This window comes from Diabrotica virgifera, chromosome 5 (assembly GCF_917563875.1).
Source record: "Diabrotica virgifera virgifera chromosome 5, PGI_DIABVI_V3a".
NCBI classification, from domain to species: Eukaryota; Metazoa; Arthropoda; class Insecta; order Coleoptera; family Chrysomelidae; genus Diabrotica; species Diabrotica virgifera.
In genome coordinates, this window is record NC_065447.1 from 169,304,849 (window position 1) to 169,331,416 (window position 26,568).

Consider the following 26,568-nt stretch of genomic DNA (forward strand, 5'->3'; position numbering starts at 1 on the left):
TTTGAACGACGGATCACCTACATTAGCCAACAATAAGAAGTCAGCTGTAGACTTGACCCTCTGTACATAGGATCTGACACAACTAATTACGTGGTCTACTTTAGAAGAACCTTATGGCTCTAACCACTTACCAATACACATATAATTGAGGAATACTTCTCTTGCGCAAATTAAACAGACAAAACATAATATATGGAGACTCAAGGCTGCTAATTGGGATGTATACACCGCTACACTTTAAACAACAGAACCAAAATCGTCACTAATGGGCATTATCGACAATATTAACAAAGCTGCCAACAAAGCAATTTCCTTACGAAAATCAAACACACAAAATAGAAATCATTGCTCGAAAAACTGGTGGAACGAAACCTGTAACATAGCTGCTAAAGCAAGAAAACAAGCTTTCTTAATCTACACACAGGCTCCAAATCTTAATAATTTAACAGAATATAAAAAACTTGATGCAGTAGCTAAAGAAACCAAGAAAAAAAGCTGGAATAATTATTGCCAAAATCTAAATCAAAATACACCAATTAAAGAAGTTTGGAACAAAGTAAACCGATATAAAAACCCAAAACAAGCAAATAAACCCCAAAGAAGACTGGATAAGCGAATTCCACGCAAAAATCTCGCCTCCATGGGTTGAAAACAACATTTTTTTTATTCCATTTATTAAAATACATAATAACAATATACAAAAAAAATACATTAAAAAACCAAGAGCCGTAGCTATGCTGGTTTTGTGGTAACATAATAAACATAAATATAATAATTAATCATTATCATTGGCATTAATCAACAAATAGCTACCGTAAATAGAAACACTTCTTTTCTACAATCACTATTTCAATTATGGGAACTTGATCATTGCATTAAATCAACAAATAATAAATCTCCCGGGGCGGATAACATTTCATATATGTTGCATAAAATGCCCTTAGACCATAAGAAAGCCCTGTTGGAATTATTCAATTCGATTTGGATAATAGGATTCCTTTTCCACTAATGTGGAAGAATACATCGTAGTACCTATCAAAAAACCTGGAAAACAGAACGGAAACGCAGATTCATATAGACCCATAGCTTTATCATCGTGTATATTTAAAACCATGGAAATAATGATAAAGAACAGGCACAATATGCTTTTAGAAAGGGAAGATCTTACTTAGAACCCATAACGATACTAGCAAATGATATACAGGGTGTCCCGAAAAGATTGGTCATAAATTATACCACACATTCTGGGGTCAAAAATAGTTCGATTGAACCCAACTTACCTTAGTACAAATGTGCTCATAAAAAAGTTACAGCCCTTTGAAGTTACAAAATGAAAATCGATTTTTTTCAATATATCGAAAACTATTAGAGATTTTTTATTGAAAATGGACATGGGGCATTCTTATGGCAGGAACATCTTAAAACAAAATTATAGTGAAATTTGTCCACCCCATAAAAATGTTATGGGGGTTTTGTTCCCTTAAACCCCCCCCCCCAAACTTTTGTGTACGTTCCAATTAATTCATTATTGTGGTACCATTAGTTAAAAACAACATTTGTAAAACTTTTTTGTCTCTTGGTATTTTTTAGATAAGCCAGTTTTTATCGGGATGCGGCTTCTTTTTTGATATGTTTACATACAAATTTTATGGGGGTTTTGTTCCTTTAAACCCCCAAATGTTTGTGTACGTTCCAATTAACCCATTAGCGTCGAGATTAATAAATTATTGATTTTGTATTATTTTTTGCAATATTAATAATGAACTGTGTTTAAATAATAAAAAACTTCATAAAATATTTTTTCTGAGATATTAAGTGTTGCCTTAAAGCAACGCTAGGCGCTTACACTACCTAGTTTTTGTTGAAAATAATAAACCAAAAAATTAAAGCATTAGGGATACAGTAAAGTAGGCAATAAAACAAAAATAGATATTTATTCATAAAAAAATGTAATTCGATGTGATTAATTATAAAAATTTACACTATCGAGAGTGAAACGGTATAAAACAAGAAGTACATAGTCCAATATCACATTTTAAACACATTGTTCTAACTATAGATTTACATGTTTTAGACGCACATCTTCTCTTTTTCCCATCTGGAATGTACTGTATCAAATGATTGATGGTAAGGTGTCCAAAAGAATGTCATCCGATACTCGACTGTCGACAGATGCTGTCAAGGAAGCCGACGGTCTTCCACTTCCTTTACTAAGTACACTATACTTCGCTAAATATGTGCTTATACAATCTCTCTTATAATATAATCTAATTGCGATACCTTTTCTCTGCCAGTTTTATTATACAATATCCAACTATTTTGTAATGCAACATCGAACATCCACGTAAAAATTGGCCATTACCATTTTTTGCCACGAATACTGATCCGGTAGCAACTTACATTCTGATCCATTTGGTCAGTTCCTCCCATAAATGTATTATACATACTTGGCGGTCAATTTGGGTCTAGAAACAAGTACGTTTCGTTTGAGTTTCTGAGAAAATCGTCTTACTTGACCTACTTTTTGAGTGCCGCAGGATGATCCATCCACCGGCCATATAATTGTCCATCATTTGGTTCAATAGCTGTTTCAAAATTACCTCGGATCTTTTTTCAGAAACTCATTTTTAGGAGTTATCGGACATCCTCTGGGAACTCGGTTTTCGCGACTGGTTCATATTAATTCTCGTCAGTGTCTACATTATTTGTATCTGGAGGTTCTACAAAAATATCGCCACCTAGTTCATCATTATAAATTATATCAAGGGCTTGAGCAAGCGAAAATCCTCGTCTAGAACAAAAATGAGAAAATTTAAAATATAGGTAGTACAAGCGCCTAGCGTTGTTTTAAGGCAACGGCTGGGTTACAACAGGCACTGACAAGTAGTTATTCTTTAAAATATGTTTTGTTAGAAGTATAATCAACACAAATTTAACATATATAAATAATAAGTTTCATTTATATCGAAATTATGGTACTTACTCAAATCGAAAGTCCATTATTTTTACCTTCTAATATTATGCTCAACTTCAAATGCACCAAACTTACAAACAGTTCTTAACACCGCAAATAGATAGGCATAACCGAGTGTGAGCGATTATGGTTGATGGAATTTGCAAGGTCACACCTCTTTTATGACTGTCTTATGACTTCAAGCTCCTCCCAAATACAGGCATGTCCGCCGTTGCTTTAAAGCAACGCACGGCGCTAACTATTATTGTGGAACCATTAGGTAAACACAGTGTTTTTAAAACTATTTTGCCTTTTAGTCTTTTTTTGATAAGTCACCTTTTATCGAGATGTGGCTTCTTTTTCAAAATATAGCTAATAATGTAAATTATAAATAAATTTTCAGATTATTAACAGCTCTCTATAATCGTATTTAACCATATACAAATATGTGGTGGATTCGACAAATATTCAAAATATCTCGATAAACATTGGCTTATCGAAAAAGTACTAAGAGGCAAAAAAGTTTTAAAAATATTGTGTTGACCTAATAGTGCAACAATAATAATTTAATTGGAACGTACACAAAAGTTTGGGGGGTTTAAGGGAGCAAAACCCCCATGAAATTTTTGATGAGGTGCACAAATTTCACTTTAATTTTTTTTTTAAAGATGTTGCTACTATAAGAATGGCACATGTCCATTTTCAATAAAAAATCTCTCAGAGTTTTCGATATATAAAAAAAAATCGATTTTCAGTTTGTAACTTCAAAGGACTGTAACTTTTTTTGTGTGCACTATTGTATATAGGTAAGTGAGGTTCAATCAACCTATTTTTGACCCCAGAATCTGTGGTATAATTTATGACCAATCTTTTCGGGACACCCTGTATATCTAGGATTCACCCACACATACAGCACTTTGGCCACATTTTTGGATATAACTTCAGCATATGATAATGTTCAAATAAATATACTAGAAGAGAAGCTCATCAATATTGGTCTACCGACCTCCTTTGCCAACTTCATAAAATCAGCTTACTCTAATGGATAAGTTTCCTTAAAGATAAATCAAGAAATTTCGGAATCAAGAATATATAGATCTGGATTACCACAAGGTAGTATCCTGAGCCCAATCCTCTACAGCCTGTACACAATGGACATAGAAAATGTTATATCACAAAAGTCCAAAATTATTCAATACGCCGATGATGTTGTTCTTTTATACCAGTAACAAATCGGAGGACAAATGTATAGAAAATATCAACACTGAATTTATAGAAATCAAAAAATGCCTAGACGACATGGAACTTTCCATATCCGAGTCCAAAACCAATGTATGTATTTTCTCTAGAAACAGAAACAACTACCAAAGACAATTAACAATAGGAAAATATAAACTCTGTATTAGTAACTCTGTAAAATATCTTGGTCTGCATCTAGACAGAAAACTATTAAGAAAGGACTGTATCCACCAAATTATCAAAAAACAAGAAATTCTATAAATATTTTAAGAGCGTTTTGTAGAGCAAAGTGGGGAGCAGACCCAAATACGGCTTTACTATTCTACAAAACAATGGTACGATCAATAATGGATTATGGAAGTCAACTCTATGGAACAACAGCAGATACACATCTAAATAAAATCGAGATACAACAAAATAAATACTTAAAGAGTTTGCCTGGGATATCTTAAGTCAACGCTCATAAACAATATACAAGCTGAAGCCGTGGAACCTCCTCTTAAACTAAGAAGACAACTATTGAGCCGAAAATTCATGATAAAATCCATTTCCAAAAAAACCAACTCACCCCGGTTTTAATTTACTCACCTGAACAAATTTTTTCACGTGAAATTGGAACCTACTATTTTGAAAGTCAAGAAGTAGCAAGTATCAATCAAACAAAGTTAAACGAAACAAAAAACAAATACTGGCCAAACTATGATTCTATATTCACTGATGGATCAAAGTCAAAAGAATATACCAGTTGTGCCTTTTACCACTTTGAGGAAATACTGACAAAAAATTTATTTTACCAAAGGAAGCTTCCATATGCACTGCAAAATTAACAGCAATAGTGCAAGCTATGAAATACATACTCGGCTCTAACCGCGACAAATTCATAATATGTACGGACAGCAAAAGTGCAGTAGGTAAACTTTAAAATGTAAAAATAAATAGGTCAGTTAATCATAATGAAGCAAAAATCCTGTATTTACATAATGAGATATACATCAAGAATAAAGTTGTCATATATCTATGGGTAAAGGGACACGCAGGTATAACAGGTAATGAAATGGTGGTGCCTTAGCAAAAACAGCCCCAACATCAGGATAAGAACTAAATCAGTGCATCAACAACCGGAACAAACTTTTGTAAACACCAGCAAAGAATCCCCAGAAAACCATGGTTTCACAAAATACCATACACAAAATACCATTCACAAAATAACAGAAACTTTGTCGCCACAATAAATTGAATACGTGCTAACCATGCACTAACACCTTATTATAAGCACAAAACGAAAATTACAGACGATCCACTTTGTAGTTGTGGTAAAATGGGTACATTGGTACATGTTTTACTTGAATGTCCAATAAATAATGTAAACATGAATAAACTGTATAAAAACTTTCACTACAAGATAAACCTTCCAATAGACCTAAATTGTATTATTTTTTCAAGAAATAATGATATCCTTTATGTACTTCATCAACACATCATAAATGTAAACTAAAATTATAAAATTACTAACCAATTTTGTAAGCAATTCTGCGAAAGAAACTAAATGTAAAGCATTATATGATAAAAAGGTGATTACAAAAAAAAAAATTAATAAACCAATAAAAAAAATAAAAAATAAAGAAATAAATAAAAAAAAATTTAAAAAAAACACACAAAGATGGCTGAAACCTCCGAGGTGTTGAACCGGGTTGATGCCCTAGCGTTGTGAAAAAAAAATTAAACACTTTACTAGTGCTAGATACATATTACTAGCAAAACAAATAAATACATCATGCTCAAGTTTGATACTATGAAACATTTTACACAAATTAATTATTCAATCTAACATAGTCTGGCTAATTGCCATTCTCACCAAAGCCATAATTCCACGAAAAAAAACATAAGCGAATGAATCAAAAAACAGAATGTTAAGAAAACCTGAGGCTAAAGTTGGGTTTTAAGTTCAGTATTCTATAAATGCTAGAACATTCCACAGGGTGTGGTGAACTTTTAGAAAAAAACTCAGTTTGATTGGTACACCCGGTATACAATGACAATTTACCTGTCTAGCAACAATATTATTACAGCGATATTGTTAAAGAATAAGGCTATAACGTATTAAAAAAATCACTTAAATCGGACAACTGGTTTAGGAGATTCGAAAGTTTAGGAAATACAAGACATCAAAAATGAGCCATTTTGTGGACCACCCGTTTTCTCTGACGTGCAGTGTATTAAGATTATTATAAAATTTGTTTATATTTACTGATTCGTGGAAACATTCAAGGAGAATATGTGTAGTAGTTCACCTTCTTTTCCACACTTACAGTTAGGTGACTCCGTGAGACCTAAACTGTACATATTGTCAGTGGGGTCCCTTTAAAAAGTTACTAAATGCGACATGTATAAAAAATACTTATATGTGTTACAGCCCAATAAATGAACGTAAAATATGGCGATACCGTGTAATTTTCAGTGTCACCACCAAAGTGGTTAACTCAAGACTTTCCGAGTTATTTATGAGTAAAAATGTTTGTTCAACAAAAAAAACACGTTTTTAGGCGATTGTTCGCAAATAGTTCAAAGAGTAAGTATTTGATTGAAAAGAATATTGTTAGCAAAAATGTAGCTTATAAAAAATGAAACAAAAATGAAGTCTATCAATTCAGTAAAAGAAAAGTTGTAGCCCGTCAAATTCCAAATCGAATATTTCAACGTGAAATAACCAAAAAATTAAATACTTTTCGGGGAAAACTCATAAGAACTTTTTTTAAAGTGTTTAAAAAAGCTTTATTTTTATTTTTTACAAAAGTTTGTAGCATCAAAACTAAGCCAGTTACGTTCAAAATACAGTTAGTCCCATTTTTGGGTAAAAAAATTGTGAAAATCTCCCCCTATTTAGCACCCCAAATGAAACTAATTATCGCTTTAAAAATAACTTAACTTTTTTATATGACCTGTAAGTTTCACCGGTTCAAAGTGCTTATTTTTGAAAGAGTTCTAATTTAAAGGGCTTGAACGAGTCACTAATCACGAGTATATGCAACTTTTAAACAGCCATATCAACCAATTTTTGTCTTACAGAAAAACAAAATAAAGCCAAAATATTTATAAAAGCAAAACCTACATTTCTTTACTCTTTGAGATTTTTCGTATCACTAATACTTTTTAGGTTATTTTGAAAAAAAAGGCATTTTTTCGAAATAAAAAAAAAACTCTTTTTACTATGAAACCAAATTTTTTCAAAAATAAGAACTTCGAACCGGTCAAAATAGTCCTGTCGCCAGGGGGGGTACAACGGCCTCGTTAATTCAGATGGACTTACTCAAGTTTTTTTTATGTATTTTGACCCGTAGAACACGAATTTTTTGGGTAACAGTTGATCCGGATGTCGATAAGATTGTTATAGACCAAGAACTTGAGGAATCAAATAACAGCGATTTTTGGCAAAACAAAACAATATTTTGTATTTTTTGGGCCATTTTAAGTAAAAAATATTTCTACAAGTTTTTTCGTAGGATGCACAGTTTTCGAGATAAACGCGGTTGAACTTTAAAAAAATCGAAAAATTGCAATTTTTGAACCCGAATAACTTTTGATTAAAAAATAAAATAGCAAGTCTGCTTACCGCATTTGAAAGTTTAAGTCAAATTATATCGATTTTGATTATTTGCATTGGTAAAAATTTATTTTTTTATTGTTTAACAAAGCTATAAACACGTACGGTTTCCCGTGCTTTTACATGCGTTTTAACGCATGTAACGTAGAAATAGTCTTGATTGCACTAGTACCTATTCTACCTATTCGTTCGATTTTAAATGAGAAATCATAGAAACATCACTCACGCACTAGTTGTTTGTAGCTTTGTTTAACAATAACACAATAAATTTTTAGCAATGCAAATAATCAAAACCGACATAATATGACTTGAACTTTCAAAGGCGCTAAGCAGAATTGCTATTTTATTTTTTAATCAAAAGTTATTCGGGTTTAAAAATTGCAGTTTTTCGATTTTTTGAAAGTTCAACCGCGTTTATCTCGAAAACTGTGCATCCTACTAAAAAACTTGTAGAAATATTTTTTGCTTAAAATGACCCAAAAAATACAAAATATTGTATTGTTTTGCCAAAAATCGCTGTTATTTGATTCCTCAAGTTCTTGGTCTATAACAATCTTATCGACATCCGGATCAACTGTTACCCAAAAAATTCGTGTTCTACGGGTCAAAATACATAAAAAAAACTTGGTTAAGTCCATCTGAATTAACGAGGCCGTTGTACCCCCCCTGGCGACAGGACTAAAATTACAGTTCATATAAACATTAAATATTTAAAGTCAATGGTAAAGCTGACGATCAATTTTATTTGGGGTGCGAAATAGGGGGAGATTTTCACGATTTTTTTACCAAAAAAAGTGCCAACTTTAGTTTGAGCGTAACTCGTATAGTTTTGGTGCTAGAAACTCTTATAAAAAATAAAAATAAAGCTTTTTTTGAAACATTTAAAAAAAGTTTTAATGAGTTTTTCCCGAAAAGTTGTTCATTTTTGGTAATTTCAGGTTGAAATATTCGGTTTGGAATTGGACGAATAAGAATAATTTTTCATGAGCTTCAACTGTGCTTTTAATGTGTCGGTAGACTTCATGATTAAGTAGGTTACACCATTTTTTGTATCTTATAAGCTACATGTTTGCACAAATATTTTTTCGATATCTAATATTTAATTCGATAAAATACTTATTTATGAGTTATTTGCGAAAAACCTGTCTGAGAACGTGGATATTTTGTTGAAAAATAAACATTTTCACTCGCAAATGACTTGAAAAGTACACTCAGGTGCAAAAAAATCGATCCACTAAAAATTTGGTAATTTTTGATATCTCGAATTTCCTAAACCTGTTGTCCGATTTAAGTGATTTTTTTACCACGTTATAGCCTTATTCATTGACAATATCGCTGTAATAATATTGTTCCTAGACAGTCAAACTGTCATTGTATACCGGGTGTACGAATCAAACTGTGCCTTTTTCTCAAAGTTCGCATCACCCTGTGGACTATTCTAGCATTTATAAAATACTGAAATTAAAACCTAACTATAGCCCAGGTTTTCTTAACATTTTGTCTTTCGATTCATTCGCTTATATTGGATAATGAAAAAGTTAGGTACTTTAACAACTGGCTATGTTCGTCATCAGTACAGGGTGTTTCTAAATAAGTGTGACAAACTTTAGGGGGTAATTTTACATGAGAAAATAATCAAAATTTGCTTTATAATCATAATGTCCGCAAACGCTTCGATTCCGAGATACGGGATGTTCAATATTTTTTACAAACTGACGATTTATTTATTGCTTTAAAACCAGTTGAGATATGCAAATCAAATTTGGTGGGTTTTAAGTCATAGTTATTGCACATTTTTTGACATACAGTTAAGAATTTTATATTCACCATTGGCGCGCAAACGGGTATTATGACCCATAATATTACCAGTACGCACGCCAATGGTGAATATAAAATTCTTAATTGTATGTCAAAAAATGTGCAATAACTACGTCTTAAAACCCACCAAACTTGATTTGCATATCTCAACTGGTTTTAAAGCAATAAATAAATTGTCAGTTTGTAAAAAAATATTGAACATCCCGTATCTCGGAAACGAAGCGTTTGCAGACATTATGATTATAAAGCAAACTGTCATTATTTTCATGTGTAAAATTACCCCTTAAAGTTTGCCGCACTTATTTCAAAAAAACCCTGTACTGATGACGAATATGGCCAGTTGTTAAAGTACCTAACTTTTTTATTATCCAACATAAGCGAATGAATCGAAAGACAAAATGTTAAGGAAACCTGATGCTATAGTTAGGTTTTAATTTCAGTATTGTATAAGTGCTAGAATAGTCCACAAGGTGATGCGAACTTTGAGAAAAAAACACAGTTTGATTATATAATGACAGTTTGACTGTCTAGCAACAATATTATTACAGCGATATTGTCAATGAATAAGGCTATAAAGTGGTAAAAAAATCACTTAAATCGAACAGCAGGTTTAGGAATTTCGAAACTTCAAAAATGACCAAATTTTTAATGGATCCATTTGTTTGCATCGCAGTGTATTAACATAGATAATAAAGAAACTATATAGAACAAAAGTTGCTTATAATTAGTCAATTTATACATTTTCGGACTTAGTTTAAACGTATGTTTTTCACACCAAGAAGGGGTGTCAACCCCCGAAGTAAAAACATCCAAGGGCGTAAGTCCAACTTTGAAGTGGAGTGTAACTAGAACCTAAATCCAAATTGTCAAGCAAATACGTCCGTCGTGACGCTGATAATTTCACTCCAAAACTGTCATTTACTGAGCTATTGGTGTATTCATGCATTGTTTATGACGACTTACATTTTTCATCTTTATTGGTATAGAATAAAGTAGAACACAAATTACTAAATCATTACACTAGTACATAGTATTATTCTATGAGATGAACAACTTTCTTCGTGCACTACTATCAGCGAATATATCTACAATTTTATTAATTCGGATGGGCAACTTTATTTTCAATACAGTAACTGCACTGCTTAAAAAACGTATGTATGCGAATAATATAACAACACATTTTTACATATTTATATTAGACGACAAGATGGGATCCCTGACATATTGGCCCCCCTGTAAGCTTCATGCAGCGGGGGCCTCTGTTACGCCTCTGGATAATTGTATCGAAATACTAAACATAGGAAAAGATTAAAGTGAAAACCCATTTCTAGATTTAGAGATATTGTTCTAAAATTCGGCAAATTGCAATTCTCAAATCTTTCAATAGTCACATACATAGCAGTATAGTTTATTGTCGTAACCATAAAAGTTCGGGAGACCGGAAAAGATTAAGTTTCTAGATATGAGATGATTCACTTGCCGAATACGCCTATTTAAAGATTTACGCTTTTAAATTTAAACACACAACGTAAAATAATATAACAATAACAGATTTTTACATAATATCAGACGACAAGATGGCGCCCCTGATCGATTGGGGACCCCCGCAAGCTTCATGCTGCGGGGGGCCTCTGTTAGGCCCCTGCATATTGTAGCGAGCTCAATTCGTGTTTAATGTACGACTACATTTATTTATACGATTTTTACAGATCGGAATTCTATCTTTATCTGACTTGAAATAACATCACTCTCCGTTTATATATAAAATATGTTATTCGAGAAAGTTCCAGAAAAACGGATCCGACCAACTCTATTTCACTAGTATTCGAAGCGTCCCTCCTGTCTTTTCTCTAACACCCCACTCCCCACGCCACGTGTTCCATCTAGATTCTTCCGTGAATATCTGTCTGTATCGAGAGGGAACTGTTTGGAGCTGTTACTTGCCGTCGGTAATTAATTATTTTGTTACAATATGAAGGGGGGTAAGATCGTGATTACATCTCAATATATACCCTTATAAAATGGCGATTTGATACATCTGTATCTGTAGAGTAGGGAGGGTGAGTCAAGTCCCACAGCACTTAAACCACAATTGACGCATTGTGCATCCCCCCAGGTGGTTGTCGTCCTTAGTTCATTATCCATCCTGCCATTTCCAGGAAGGCGGACAAATCACCAGGGGACATATCTCCCCTATGTCGGCAGGTGTAGGCCAAGGCTCGCCGAACGCATACTCTCGTATTGACGATAACTCCGGACATTCACATAGGACATGCTCGACAGTTTTGTCATCTCGTTCACACCTCCTGCACAGAGATGTGTCTACTAGCCCCAGTGTGTGGATGTGTTTTCTCAGTTGACAATGGCCAGTTAAAAAACCAACTGTCAAGCGTAGGTTTTTCCTGGTCATTCTTAAGTACTTTTCTGATACTGACTTCCCAAGGTTCCTTAATGTTACCTTGGCAAGTCTACATCCTGGCCCTTCTTCCCATCTTTTCACAGTTTCATACAGTATGAAACCATTTTTTTTTTGTGGGAATTTCAGGCTGCATTTGTGTGTAATTACTTCCAGTTTTCGTATTGCCAAAGGTGGCACTGCGAAAAAACTGTTACATTTCAGATGAGGAAGCAGCATTATTCAAAACTTTTTTGTGCCTCTTTGTCGCTAGATGTTTAGTAATATTGTTTTTTTCACCATGTGAGACCGAATATTTAACATTGCATTAATCACACCATATTATGAGTAAATCTAACTTAGTGCATTGCCTAATGCTCTTCAATCATTTTATGTGTTCTTATATACAGGGTGTAACAAAAATACAGGTCATAAATTTAATCACATATTTTGGGACCAAAAATAGTTCGATTGAACCTAACTTACCTTAGTACAAATGTGCACATAAAAAAGTTACAGCCCTTTATCGGCAATATATCGAAAACTATTAGAGATTTTTTATTGAAAATGGACTTGTGGCAATATTTTGGCAGTAGTATCTTAAGAAAAAATTATAGTGAAATTTGGACACTCCTTAAAAATTTTATTGGGATTTTGTTCCTTTAAATCCCCCCAAACTTTTGTGCACGCTCCAATTTAATTATTATTGTAGTAGGTACCATTAGTTAAACAGAATGTTTTAAAAACTTTTTTGCCTCTTAGTGCGTTTTCGAAAAGTCAGTTTTTATCGAGATATTTTGAATATTTGTCAATTCCACCACATATTTGTATATGGTTAAGTACGATTATGGAGACTTTGTAATAATATGAAAATTTATTTATGATTTACATTTTTAGGTATATTTAGAACCGTATTAAAAAAGGAGCCACATCTCGATAAAAGGTGCCTTATCGAAAAAATAAAAAGAGCCAAAAAAGTTTTAAAAACACTGTGTTTAACTAATGGTACCGCAGTAATAGTTTAATTGGAACGTACACGAACATTTGGGAGGTTTAAAGGCACAAAACCCCCATAAATTTTTTATGTAAACATATTAAAAAAGAAGCCGCATCTCGTTAAAAACTGCCTTATCGAAAAAATACTAGGAGGCAGAAAAGTTTTGAAAATATTGAATTTAACTAATGGTACCAAAATAATAACTTAATTGGCACGTACACAAAAGTTTGGGGGGGGGGGGTTTAAGGGAACAAAACCCCATAAAATTTTTAGGGGTGCACAAATTTTACAATAATTTTTCTTTAAGATGTTCCTGCCATAATAATGCCACATGTGAATTTTCAATAAAAATTCTCTAATAGTTTTCGATATATTCGAGAAAATCGATTTTCATTTTGTAACTTCAAAGGGCTGTAACTTTTTTTATGTGCATATTTGTACTAAGGTAAGTTAGGTTCATTCGAACTATTTTTGGTCCTAGAATATGAACTTTAATTTATGACCTGTATTTTTGTTACGCCCTGTATATATGTTTTATTTACATATTTATATTCTCCATAATACCTATTGTCATATATTTTACAGTACCTACATTATTTAAAATAAGAAATGCCGATATTTTCTAAAAATCGGGACAGTTTTAGAAATCAACGGGTCGCGGGACACTCCACCAAAGAGCGGGACTGTCCTGCTAAAATCAGGATGTGTGGTCACTTTACTCTAATATGACCTACACAAACATATTTCTTCAACCCAGCCTATATTTGACTTCTCAAATTATCCATTACTTCCATTTTATCGATTTAACAGATGATTGTAATTTTAGGTTTCTCCTGTAAAGATATGAAAACTGGTGTCACTAGCCTATTTACAAATCATGATAGAAGTGACAGTAATTTAAACCAATATATAACTGATGTGAACACTGAAGGACAACATTTTATATGTATTATTTGCAAAAAAACATTTCCAAACAATTATCGTCTGGAACACATGTCAGCACACACTGCGGAAAAATGTTTTGCATGTGAAATTTGCACCAAACAATTTTCAACAAACAAATATTTAAAAAAACATATGAAAGTGCATACTGATAAGAAACCATTTGAATGTGAAAGTTGCACTAGACGGCTCTCAAGTAAACAAGCTCTACAACGGCATATGACAGTGCATACTGGTGAGAATATATTTAAATGTGAAATTTGCACCAAACAGTTTTCGATGAAAGGGTCATTAAAAACGCATATGAGAGTGCATACTGGTGAAAAACCATTTGAATGTGAAATTTGCACCAAAAAGTTTTCAACGAAACAAGTGTTAAAATCGCATATGAGAGTGCATACCGGTGAAAAACCATTTGGCTGTGAAATTTGCACGAAACAATTTTCAACAAAACGACTTTTAAAATCACACATGAATGTGCATACTGGTGAAAAACCTTTGTTTGAATGTGAAATTTGCACTAAACGGCTTTCAACGAAACAAGTTCTACAGCGGCACATGACAGTGCATACTGGTGAAAAACCATTTAAATGTGAAATTTGCACCAAACAGTTTTCAATGAAAAGATATTTAGAAATACATATGAGAGTGCATACTACTAAAGTACATACTGGTGAAAAACTATTTAAATGTCATATTTGTACCAAACAGTTTTCAACAAGGGGTTATTTAGGAACACATATGCAATTGCATTCTGGTGAAAAACCATTTAAATGTGGAATTTGCACCAAACAGTTCTCAATATATTTTTATTTAAAATCGCATATGAGAGTGCATGCTGGTATAAAACCAAAACCATTTAAATGTGAAATATGCACCAAACAGTTCTCAACAAAACAAGTTTTAAAATCGCATATGAGACTGCATACTGGTGAAATAATATTGCAGACTGGTGAAAAATCATTATTTGAATGCGAAATTTGCACCAAACAATTTTCAACAAAGTGTTATTTAAAAATACATATGCAATCGCACTCTGGCGAAAAACCATTTGAATGTCACATTTGCACCAAACAGTTTTCAGCAAAGAATTATTTAAGAGTACATATGAAATTGCATATTAATGAATCATTTAAATGTAAAATTTGCAACAAACCATTTTCAACAAAAGATTATGTAAAAAGACATATGAAAGTGCATATTAGTGCATTTGAATGTGAAATTTGTAATAAACATCTTTCAACGAAACAAGTTTTAAAAAGGCATATGCGAGTGCATACTGGTGAAATGAAATTGCAGACTGATGAAAAATCATTTAAATGTGAAATATGCACCAAACAGTTTTCGATGAAAGGGTATTTAAAACAACATATGAGAGTGCATACTGATGAAAAACCTTTTAAATGTGAAATTTGCAACAAACAGTTTTCAACAAAGAGTTATTTAAGAATACATACGAAATTGCATTTTGATGAAAAATCATTTAAGTGTGGAATTTGCACCAAACAGTTCCCAATATATTTTTATTTAAAATCACATATGAGAGTGCATACTGGTAAAAAACCATTTAAATGCGAAATTTGCACAAAACAGTTCTCAACGAAACAAGCTTTAAAATTGCATATGAGACTGCATACTGGTGAAAAACGTGAAAAACCATTTGAATGTGAAATTTGCTCCAAACAATTTTCAAAGAAACTATATTTAAAGTCCCATATGAGTGTGCATACAGGTGAAAAACCATTTGAATGTGAAATTTGCTCCAAACAGTTTTCAATGAAACTATATTTAAAAACGCATATGAGAGTGCATACTGGTGAAAAACCATTTGAATGTGAAATTTGCACCAAAAAGTTTTCAACAAAACAAGTTTTAAAATCTCATATGAGATTGCATACTGGTTAATAACCATTTGAATGTGGCAAAATATAAACAAATGAATTATTGGAAAGAATGAATTACCGTGGCAGTAAGTGAAAGTAGTGCTCCGAATGAAATATTTGAAATAGGGCATAAACAGTTAAATTGTTTTAAATTACCTACTTGAAAGTGCAAATACAAGTTTGGAAGTGTCAACTGAAAATATTCTACACATTTAAAGTAAGATTTAACCAATTTACGGTCATTTTACATATTATGGGTGAGATTGTATACTGGTTAAAAAACATTTGAATGTGATATAAAAATATAAACCTAAATACAGTAGAATCCGCTTATTAGAATACCGGTTATAGGAATATCCCAGTTTAAGGCATAAAAATTTGAGGTCTCGAAACGTTTCTACTAGCCACAAATGATCAGTTATTAAAATATCTCGGTTATATGAATACGTTTGCTTGGCACGAAGGCTATTCTATTAAGCGGGTTTGACTGTATAAATAAATGAATTATTTTAGAGTAGTGTGTTACTCTGGCGGTAAGTCAAAGTAGTGCTACAAATTAACAATTTTTGAAATTGGGCAAAAACAGTTCAATTGTTTTAAATGCGGTGAAAGTGCAAATATAAGTTTGGAAGCGTCAAGTGAAAATATTTTAAAGCATTTAAAGTAAGATTTAACCAATTTACGATCATTTTACATATTATGGGCGTTAGTATAAATATCAGAAACTAATATATCCGATATAAAACCAAGTGATTAAAATAAGTTTTTTGTGTGCGGTAGATAGATATTTAATTAGCTTCTTAATTAGTACATAATGTAAGTCTTATATGAATAAACTTAGAAATATATTGGAGAGTTGGGATTTAACATTGAAAAATAAGTATTCAAAAATCAACGTTTGGGTACATTATATAGTTACATATGGAGGAAAATAAAAAAACTATGTTATTTATAATATATTGGTGATACATACACAGTAAGGACGTTTGAGTTGGAATAAATTTATTTTGTCGAGAATGGACGACTCTGGAGGTAAATCCCGAAAGCGGTCTATTTTTAGTTTTAAAGTTATAATTTTTTGGCATATATATCGTACTATAGAGCGTTTCACGTTAAGAATAAAACATTGCGGAGTTAACCACATGTATTTCTTATGAACGATAGAAGCGCGCCGTTGCGACGCCTTACTGACTAAAATGAATCGTATATCGGCAGCCGAGTATCCACCCATGTGCGAGTGGTTTGGCATCACTGATCTCTGTTAGCGTAACGTTCTATTCTTAAAGTGAAACAAAGTATAGTGACGTCATCCATCTGGGCGTGATGACGTAATGAATGATTTTTTAAATGATATTGGGGCTCGTGTGATAGCTCATTGGAAAGGTTATTTAATGTTCTATTAACTAATAACTAATATAAACATTAAGACAATTATTTATACAGGTTGTCCAAAAAAATTATTTTTTGAATTAAATTAATTGAGACAAAAGAGAATGTAAATAATTTATTTAATTCGAAATATATTTTACTGTTGTTCGAAAACAGGAAAAAGTGTATTTGATAAATAAATATTGTTTTTCGCTTAAATTCAATATTAAAGCTGCCACCCACCTGCCCCTTAGCTTTTGAACATTTAATTTAAGCGAAAAGCAGTGTTTATTTTTCAAATTAATATATTTTTTTAATGAATAACCATTTTCAATTTCGTTGCAAAACGAAAATACAGCTGCACCATATTCTAGTCCAATCAGAGAGTGCAGCAAGCACCTCTACCGGTTTCGAAACTTATTAGTATCTAATCAGGAGGCACATATGCTCTCTCTCTGACAAAACCAAAACAAGCCCTGGCGTGCAGTCCCGGATTGCAACGAACGAAAAGGCATAGATGCCCTAGCGGCAACTGCTAGCAAAAGACTAAGTTTTCACTCTAATGGCATATCAAACAACATAATGTTACTCTACATCCCACCAGACTGAAAACAATGGGAACCTTCTTTGGTTACACCTCCGAGGCTTCTACAATTTGCAAGACATACGGATGCTGAGACTGGTTTTCTGTTTTCTGACAGCAGTAAAATGTACTTTGCATTAAATAAATTACGTACATTCTTCTTTTTGTCTCAATCAATTTAATTCAACAAAAAAATTTTTGGGCAACCTGTATAAATAATTGTGTTAATGTTTATATTAGTGAATAGAGAATTGAATAACCTTTTGAATGAGCTATCGCACGTCCCCTATTATCATTTAAAAAATCATCAATTACGTCGTCACGCCCAGATGGATGACGTCACTAGTATGATATATGTATATGCTAAAAAATTATAATTTAAAAATAAAAATCGACTTGTTTCTGGATTTATCTCCAGAGTCGCCCATTCTTGAGAAAATGAATTTATTCTAACTCAAATGTCCTCACTGTATATTAAAGTCCAATAAATATTTTTGTCATTTGGACAGTAAACATATATTATAATTTTGCAATAAGAAACCATCGCTTAAGTTTAAGATAATAAGACAACAAATACTGGTTTCTGTACTTATTTGTTAAAGCCGACCACACATTTAAAATACTTAAATATAATAAAAATATAATTATTTTATTTAAATAACATTACCACATAGTTTGTGAAAGCTAATAGTGTTATTTCAAACAAATAAAATGCAAAAGAAAGCCATCGCTTCCGATAGATAGACTGGAGCAGATGTCATTATCTCTTTCATAGTGAACAAAACTGTAGATAAACATTTTAAATAAACTTAATACAGGTCCGGCTAAATAAACCGAGGCGTTCATTTATGTCGGTGTTTCTTTTATTTTACTAGCCCATGAAGAGCGGCAGGATTGAGCATAATTTATCCCAAGAGGAGCAAGAAATTTTGAGAGCACGTAAGATAGTGGTCAGATCACCTCAACAAACAGTAAAAGCTAAGCAACTAGAATTCAATATGGATAAAATCAAACAAATATGGGAATTTAAAAGATACCTACAGGAGGATATGGCAGAAATAAGAATGGAAATTAAGAACATCAGGGAAATGAGAGAGGGCACAAAGGACACCAAAATAGAGATACAGAAGAATAGAGCAGAAATGTTAAGTACAACCGAGGAGATCACCCAAATGAAGTAGGATTTGACACAGGAAAAAGAAGAACTCTATAGTAAAGTTAAAGGGATGGAACATAGGATGGAAATAATAAAATTCGAAATAACAGATCTTGTGTTGCCAAAGTTGGCACTGCGAAAAAACTTACATTCTAGATGAGGAAGCAGCATTATTCAAAACTCTTTTTTGGCCTCTTTGTCTTAATTACACCATATTATATATTTTGAATTTTCTTTTTTTACTCATCTCTTATTGTGTGGCTATTTACCAGAAGTAAATAAAAAAATACTACAAAAGCAAAAAACAAGTATTAAATTTTACCTTATTGGTACTCTACCTCTATGTGTAAATATAACTTGATGCATTGCCTAATGCTCTTCATTCATTTGATGTGTTTTTATATTGATACACATTTATATTCACCATAATACTAAATGTAATATATTTACCTTACCTACATTTAAAATAAGAAATGCAGATATTTTCTAAAAAGCGGGACTTTTTAAAAACGACGGGTCGCGAGACAGTTCCCCCAAAGAGCGGGACTGTCCCGCAAAAATCGGGAAGTGTGGCCACTTTACTCTAATATGACCTACACAAACATACCTATTTCTTAAACCCAGCCTAGATTTGATTTCTCCAATTAATGGCATTACATACATTATTTCATTACCTACATTATTTCTCATTTACTTGCATTTTGTTGATTTAACAGATGATTGTAATTTTAGATTTCTCCTGTAACGATATGAAAACTGATGTCAGTAGCCTATTTACAAATCATGATAGAAGTGACAGTAATTTCAACCAATATATAGCTTCAACTAGCGAAGTAAACACTGAAGACCAACATTTTATTTGTATCATTTGCAAGACATCATTTCCAAACAGTTATCGTTTAGAACATATGTCATTACACACTGGGGAAAAACGTTTTGGATATGAAATTTGCAGCAAACAATTTTCAACACACAAATCTTTAAAAACACATATGAAAGTGCATACTGATGAGAAACCATTTGAACGTGAAATTTGCACTAAACGGTTTTCAAATAAACAAGCTCGACAACGGCATATGACAGTGCATACTGGTGAAAATCTATTTAAATGTGAAATTTGCACGAAACAGTTTTCAATGGAAGGGTCACTAAAAACACATATGAGAGTGCATACTAGTGAAAAACCATTTGAATGTGAAATTTGCACCAAAAAGTTTTCATCGAAACAAGTTTTAAAATCGCATATAAATGTACATACTGGTGAAAAACCTTTATTTGAATGTGAAATTTGCACTAAACGGCTTTCAACTAAACAAGTTCTACAACGGCATATGACAGCGCATACTGGTGAAAAACCATTTAAATGTGAAATTTGCGCCAAACAGTTTTCAATGAAAGGGTCATTCAAAATACATATGAGAGTGCATACTGGTGAAAAACCATTTAAATGTGAAATTTGCACCAAACAATTTTCAATAAAACGACTTTTAAAATCGCACATGAATGTGCACACTGGTGAAAAACCTTTATTTGAATGTGAAATTTGCACTAAACGGCTTTCAACTAAACAACTTCTACAACGGCATATGACAGTGCATACTGGTGAAAAACCATTTAAATGTGAAATTTGCACCAAACAGTTTTCATTGAAAGGGACATTAAAAATACACATGACAGTGCATACTGGTCAAAAACTATTTAAATGTCAAATATGCACCAAACAGTTTTCAATAAAGGGTTATTTAAGAATCCATATGAGAATCCATACTGGTATAAAACCATTTGAATGTGAAATTTGCACCAAAAAGTTTTCACAGAAACATGTTTTAAAAGGGCATATGGGAACGCATACTGGTATAGAACCAAAACCATTTAAATGTGAAATTTGCTTCAAAAAGTTTTCAACGAAACCAGTTTTAAAATCGCATATGAGAGTGCATACTGGTGAAATGAAATTGCAGATTGGTGAAAAACCATTATTTGAATGTGAAATTTGCTCTAAACTGCTTTCAACCAAACAAGCTCTACAACGGCATATGACAGTGCATACTGATGAAAAACCATTATTTGAATGTGAAATTTGCGCCAAACAATTTTCAACAAAGTGTTATTTACAAATACATATGAAATCGCACTCTGGCGAAAAACCATTTAAATGTCAAATTTGCACCAAACAGTTTTCAGCAAAGAGTTCTTTAAGAGTACATATGAAATTGCATAATAATGAATCATTTAAATGTCAAATTTGCAACAAACCATTTTCAACAAAGGATTATGTAAACAGACATATGAAAGTGCATATTGGTGAAAAACCGTTTGAATGTGAAATTTGTAATAAACATCTTACAACGAAACAAATTTTAAAAAGGCATATGCGAGTGCATACTGGTGAAATGAAATTGCAGACTGATGAAAAATCATTTAAATGTGAAATATGCACCAAACAGTTTTCAATGAAAGGGTATTTAAAACAACATATTATGAGAGTACATACTGATGAAAAACTGTTTGAATGTGAAATTTGCACCAAAAAGTTTTCAATTAAAGGCTCATTAAAAACACATATGAGGGTGCATACTGGTGAAAAACCATTTGAATGTCAAATTTGCAGTAAGCAGTTTTCAACCAAACAAGTTTTAAAATCGCATATGAGATTGCATACTGGTTAAAGACTCTTTGAATGAGATATAAAAATATAAACCTAAATATAAATAAACGAATTATTGGAGAGAGTAGTGTGTTATCCTAACAGTAACTGAGAGCAGTGCTCCGAATTAAATATTTGAAATTGGTCAAAAACAGTTCAATTGTTTTAAAAGAGTTGAAAGTACAAATACAAGTTTGGAAACGTCAACTGAAAACATTTCAACGCATTTAAAGTAAAATTACGTTAACGAAATTACGGTAATTTTACATATTATGAGTGTTAAGCTGGGCATTCACGGTCAATCCATTTACAGCTACGCGAAATGGCTTCAGTCAAATGGATTGACGCCAAAATCATAGCCCATTCACGATCACTCCAAATTTGTTATTATTTCGTATTTGACGTGGTTAAGTGAAGAAGCACAATGTGGGGTTCCGAAGATTGCCGAAGAAGAACGAACTCGACCTAGAATGAACGAAAAATGGACGTGATTTTGGACATTGACGGGAGGGTGGCGCGATGGCATGACACGGTCTATCACCACTCACGAGTAGACGGCATGATGGCTTGGCGTCAAGCAACGGCATGACGCGATGGATTACGAAGCGAATGGAAATCCGGATTTTGACATCACGCCAAAAAAGCGATCATGATGCAACACTCACGATCAATATTTGGCTGTATATCACGATATTTGACGCGATGGCATGACCGTAGGATGTGCACCTTTAGTATAAATTTCAGAAACTAATATATACGATAAAAAACCAAGTGATTAAAATAAGTTTTTTGTATGCGGTAGATAGATATTTATGTAGATTCTTAATTAGTATGTAAGTCTTATATGAATAAACTTAGAAATATATTGGAGGGTTGGGATTTAACATTAAGAAATAAGTATTCAAAAATCAACGTCTAATATTTAGGTACTTACCTATATCTTCTTCTTCAGGTGCCGTCCTCGTTCCGAAGTTTGGCTATCATCAAGGCTATGCGTATTTTTGATACCGTAGATCTAAATAATTGGCAGCTGCTGCACTTGTACCAGTCTCTTAAATTCTTCAACCATGTATGTTTTCTTCTGCCAATGGATCTTTTACCTATTATTTTTCCCTGAATAATTAATTGTAGTAGCTGGTACTTTTGTCCCCTCATTATATGTCCCAAGTATTGCAGTTTGCGTTTTTTAATAGTAAGCGCAAGTTCTTTTTCTTTCTGCATCCTTCGCAACACTTCCATGTTTGTCACTCTCTCTGTCCACGATATTCTCAGTATCCTGCGGTACATCCACATCTCGAATGCTTCTATTTTCCTTGTGTCGATCTTTTTCAGTGTCCAAGCTTCCATTCCATAGAAAAGAACTGACAGCACGTAACATCTCATGAGGCGAATTTTAAGATTTAAACTTAGCTCTCTTCCGCATAAAACTGTTTTCATTTTGGTAAAAGTATACCATGTATATCATATACTATGATTAAAGTTTTCATTAATAACAGTTCCCAGGTAATTATATTTTCTAACACGCTCAATTCTTTGATCATGTACGGTTATGTCAGAAAAATCCTGTGGAGATTTCGACACCATCATTATTTTTGTTTTTTTGATGTTAAGTGATAAACCGAACTTTTCGCTGCACTCTACTATTCTGTTTATCAGTGTTTGGAGATCTTCCGGAGTTTCTGTTAACTTACCTATATAGTTACATTTAAAGGGAAATAAAAACTGTGTTATTTATAATATATTCGTGATACATATATACAATATACAGTGAGGGTGTTTTAGTTAATTAAATAAATACTTTATTTTCTTTTAGACAGACAGAGTATGTATAGAATTTGTCAAAAGTAATACATTAAGTAAATATAGCATACAAATAAACAATTTCACTACACAAACTAACAATGAAAATACATTATAATTGAAGAAATTCTTCAACCGCATAAAAAATGTGTCATCAGAAATTCCTTTAAATTTAGTTTAAAGCTTGTCAGGCTCTTACACAATTTTATATGGGTTGGTAAACGATTAGAGTCTTTGTCCCATTATACTCGGGGACCTGCAATATATATTTCCCCTACACATTGGGGCACGCAAGGTATCTTTATATCTAGTGTTCATGTTATGTATTGGCCCATTGGTTTTAAAATTTTCGAGGTTATTAAATATATATATATATACAAGTCTCCAGAATATAAATACAGGCCAATGGCAATATTTTGAAATTTTGAAAGTATTGCCTACAACTTGTTTTATGAGGGATACCAGCAATAGTCCGTATTATTCTTTTTTGTGCAAAAAAGACTTCATTGATATGGGAACTTGATCCCCAAAAACAAATCCCGTATCTCAAACGAGATTCGGCTTGGGCACAATAAAGCATTATTAATTGTTTCTCCGTTAATACTTGTTTTAAATTTCGAAACAAAAACGTTACTGAGTTTAACTTTGCGGCCAGCGCATCACAATGCTTCCTCCAATTAAGACATTCATCTAAATGAAGTCCTAAGAACTTTAATGATGAAACAAGTTCAATATCATTATTATTTATATTTAAGTTAATTGGGTTAATACATCGTTGTCTATTATGGAACTGCATGAAAAGAGTTTTTTGGGTGTTCAACAATAAATAGTTCTTACAGAACCAGTTTTAAAGATCTGACAGTAAGCTGTTACATTTGGACTTCAAAGAAGTATCAGGTCCATTGACTATTACATTTATGTCGTCTGCAAATATCGTGAAATGTCCATCCGAGTTAACCGAGACAACATTGTTTACATAAATAAGAAAGAGAACAGGTCCTAAAATTGAGCCTTGCGGTACACCTATGTCAATATCGAGATAGTTGGATTTATGCGTCGCATTTGATAATTTTCCTTTTTCTGTTAAGCTGACGTATTGACGACGTGCAGTTAAATATGATGTTAACCAATTTAACGCACGTCCTTGAATGCCGATATTTTTTAATTTATAAAATAAAATTTCGTGATTTACACAGTCGAAAGCCCTGCTAAGATCACAAAATATCCCAACAGGACTCTCTCCAGTGTCTATTAGAGATGTGAGAGTATTATAAAAGGAATGCATTGCTGTATGGGTAGATTTTTTGGACTGGAAACCATGTTGGTTACTAACAATCACTTTATTCGTCTGTAAAAATGAGTTAAGTGTTTGTAAATAACTGTATTCAAAAATTTTTGAAAATACCGAAGAAACTGTTATTGGACGGTAATTATTTACTAGTTTTGGGTCACCTTTTTTATGAATTGGTAACACCTTTCCCGTTTTTATACAATCTGGAAAATTGCCATTTGAAAATGATAAATTAACTAAATATATTAATGACGATATTATAAAAGAAACAACCTTTTTTATTAAAACCCAGGGATTTCATCAAAGCCCTGAGATTTTTTGTTTTTTAGTTTTTGGTTTAATAATTTGTTTAATTCTATTGTAGTGTACGGATGTAGAAGAAAGTGGTCATCCAAAACAGTGTTATTACAAATATATGTACTATCAGGTTTGTTTGGAATGGTCGCAATTGCATCCAATGGAGCATTTTTAAAAAATAGGTTAAATTTATTGGCTATTTCTAATGAATCTATAATTAAGTTATCCCCGTTTGAAAGTGTTATGTTACTCTCATTTTTTTTACTTTTTGAAAAATCAGATATAATTTTCCAAGCACTTTTAGAAGGATTATCTGAGGTGTTTATTATATCTTGTAATGGCATTTTTTGGTCAAATTTAGAAGCTTTTGATGCTCTCTTTTTTTTATGTCTAAAATAATCACGCAACTCTGGAAATGCCCTAGATAATGCATGCAAATTTTTCAGTTAATAACTTGATTGTCTCACCTCATTATTAACCCATTTATTACTATTTAATTTGGACTTTTTATTTATAATAGGAAAATTTATGTTAAAATGATACATAAAAAAATAAAATAAAAATTTTATTTTTAATTCAGTTGCAATGCGAAGGCAAAACAATCTTACTTTTCAATTAGAATACGGAGCGCAGTCCAGTCCCTTGAATTGCAATTTTCATCTGATACATAAAAATATTAAAAAAGGTATTAAAAGCAATATTTGTATCTAGGATACCATATATTTGATTCCAGTCCTCATTTGAGTTGTCATTTATAAATTTATTTATAGTAATGTCATTAAAATTTCTTTTTTGATAGAAAACACTCGACTCACCCGCCCCAAAATCAAACTCAATCAGTACAGTTCGATGGTCGGACACAGTATTGTCGTTTACACAAGTAACAGAAGAGTTTAAAAAATTAACAAAGACGTTATCAATCGTCGTAATGCTGGTATCCGTGACCCTAGTGGGCCATTTTACGAGATTAAAATTTACATTAAAAGAAGAAAGGACATTTTGTAGTTTGATAACATCATAATTTAAATATCTTGTATCAATATTAAAATCACCGCATACAATAATATAGGTATTAGATTTAAAAACGAAATTTAAAACCGACTCGAGATTTTCTAAAAAAGTATTAATATTGCTAGAGGGGGACCTATAACAGTTTATTTTTATAACTATGTTATTTAATCTGTCTTTATATGAAATGCAACAAAATTCTGAATGTTTATTAACACAAAACTCGTGAACATCGATTTTGTTTGATTTTATACCATTTCTAACCCATATTCCTACGCCTCCACCTCTGCAGAAGTTGTCACGGGTGTAGTTACTTACTAGATTATAACCTTCAAGGTAAACGTAGTCTACAGAGTCAATTGTCTCCCATAATTCTGTTAAACAAATTACGTTTATACCCTTAAAGTTATTAATTTCTAAAGAAATTTCACAAGCTTTTTCAACACTAATACTTTGGACATTAAGTAGCATCAGCTCAGGGTTAAACATTACCTCTGGGATTGGAGTTTGTAATTGTTCCGAAGGTATAAAAAACTATTAACACATGCATTTTTAGGCCAGATCGATGGGTTCATGGCCTTCTTAAAATT

General features: G+C 32.4%; 1 protein-coding gene across 3 annotated transcripts in view; it reads left to right on the forward strand.

The window, feature by feature from the left end:
• The window catches only part of LOC114344733 (gastrula zinc finger protein XlCGF57.1-like), a 61,045-nt gene that overhangs the window by 8,702 nt on the left and 25,775 nt on the right, over positions 1-26,568 (forward strand). The window contains exon 2 of one of the 3 annotated variants that reach the window (XM_028295554.2): positions 19,668-23,353. The exons of 1 other annotated variant lie outside the window; for it this stretch is intronic. In XM_028295554.2, coding sequence (XP_028151355.2) covers positions 19,668-21,604 — 1,937 coding nt within the window. In that variant the 3' untranslated portion in view covers positions 21,605-23,353. Of the gene's footprint in view, positions 1-13,829; positions 17,248-19,667; positions 23,354-26,568 lie in introns of those variants that run through there. One more of the 3 variants, XM_028295556.2, reaches the window with a different exon arrangement.